Source organism: Otolemur garnettii, unplaced genomic scaffold (genome assembly GCF_000181295.1).
Source record: "Otolemur garnettii isolate 467f Iridium unplaced genomic scaffold, OtoGar3 scaffold00003, whole genome shotgun sequence".
In the NCBI taxonomy this organism is placed as follows: domain Eukaryota; kingdom Metazoa; phylum Chordata; class Mammalia; order Primates; family Galagidae; genus Otolemur; species Otolemur garnettii.
In genome coordinates, this window is record NW_003852398.1 from 46,801,703 (window position 1) to 46,802,488 (window position 786).

The 786-nt window shown below is 45.8% G+C and overlaps 1 protein-coding gene across 1 annotated transcript in view; it reads left to right on the forward strand.

Annotated features, from left to right (window-relative positions):
• FBN2 (fibrillin 2) overlaps positions 1-786 on the forward strand; it is a 247,395-nt gene that overhangs the window by 205,207 nt on the left and 41,402 nt on the right. Inside the window, exon 39 of the mRNA XM_012807203.1 lies at positions 123-245. Coding sequence (XP_012662657.1) covers positions 123-245 — 123 coding nt within the window. The remainder of the gene's footprint in view (positions 1-122; positions 246-786) is intronic.

Consider the following 786-nt stretch of genomic DNA (forward strand, 5'->3'; position numbering starts at 1 on the left):
TTCGTTGTGCCGAGTCCTTCCTAATAATCTTTACTTTCTCGCAAAACATCCCCCAAGTTCTTTGGAACAGGAGCATGCAGAGAAAGTAGAGATAGTGACGTGAGCGTTTTAAATCCTTCTAGATATTGATGAGTGTGCGGATCCCATAAACTGCGTCAACGGCTTATGTGTCAACACTCCTGGTCGCTACGAGTGTAACTGCCCCCCTGATTTTCAGCTGAACCCCACTGGCGTGGGCTGTGTTGGTAAGTAAAGCTATCTGAAACAAACTAATAGAATTGTCTAGAGTTGAATTTTCAGACTGTCTTGGTAAGGAACTGTGATGAGTGTTTGCTCCAATTCATTTAAAAACAAAATAATCCCCAGGAAACTTTTAAGAAATATTAAGGCCCCAATGGGGAGAATTTCTGGGGGGAGAAACTCTGTATTACCAGACATTACGTGGTCACCTTTAGCGTGTTTATCTTCCAAATCACATTTGGAAATGAGAATTACCAAAACGTCTGATCCAGCTTCCTCCTCTCACCGACTTGGGAACCGAGGTGCACAGAGGTGCATTAATTTCTTCCAGGTCCCAGAGCCTCAGGCCAGCAGAGGTCAGGCACTGTCCCAAGTTGCTGCCTCACTCCTCGTTCCAGGCTGGGCCAGGACACCCCAGGGGTCGGGGGGTAGCTATTGGAATAGCTGTTTCTCTTACCTACAGGAGGGTCCTATAGGATGAAATAAATGAGGCAGTGAAAAGATAGGAATTGGAGAGATTGGGTTTCATAAGCCAAACCGTTAGAG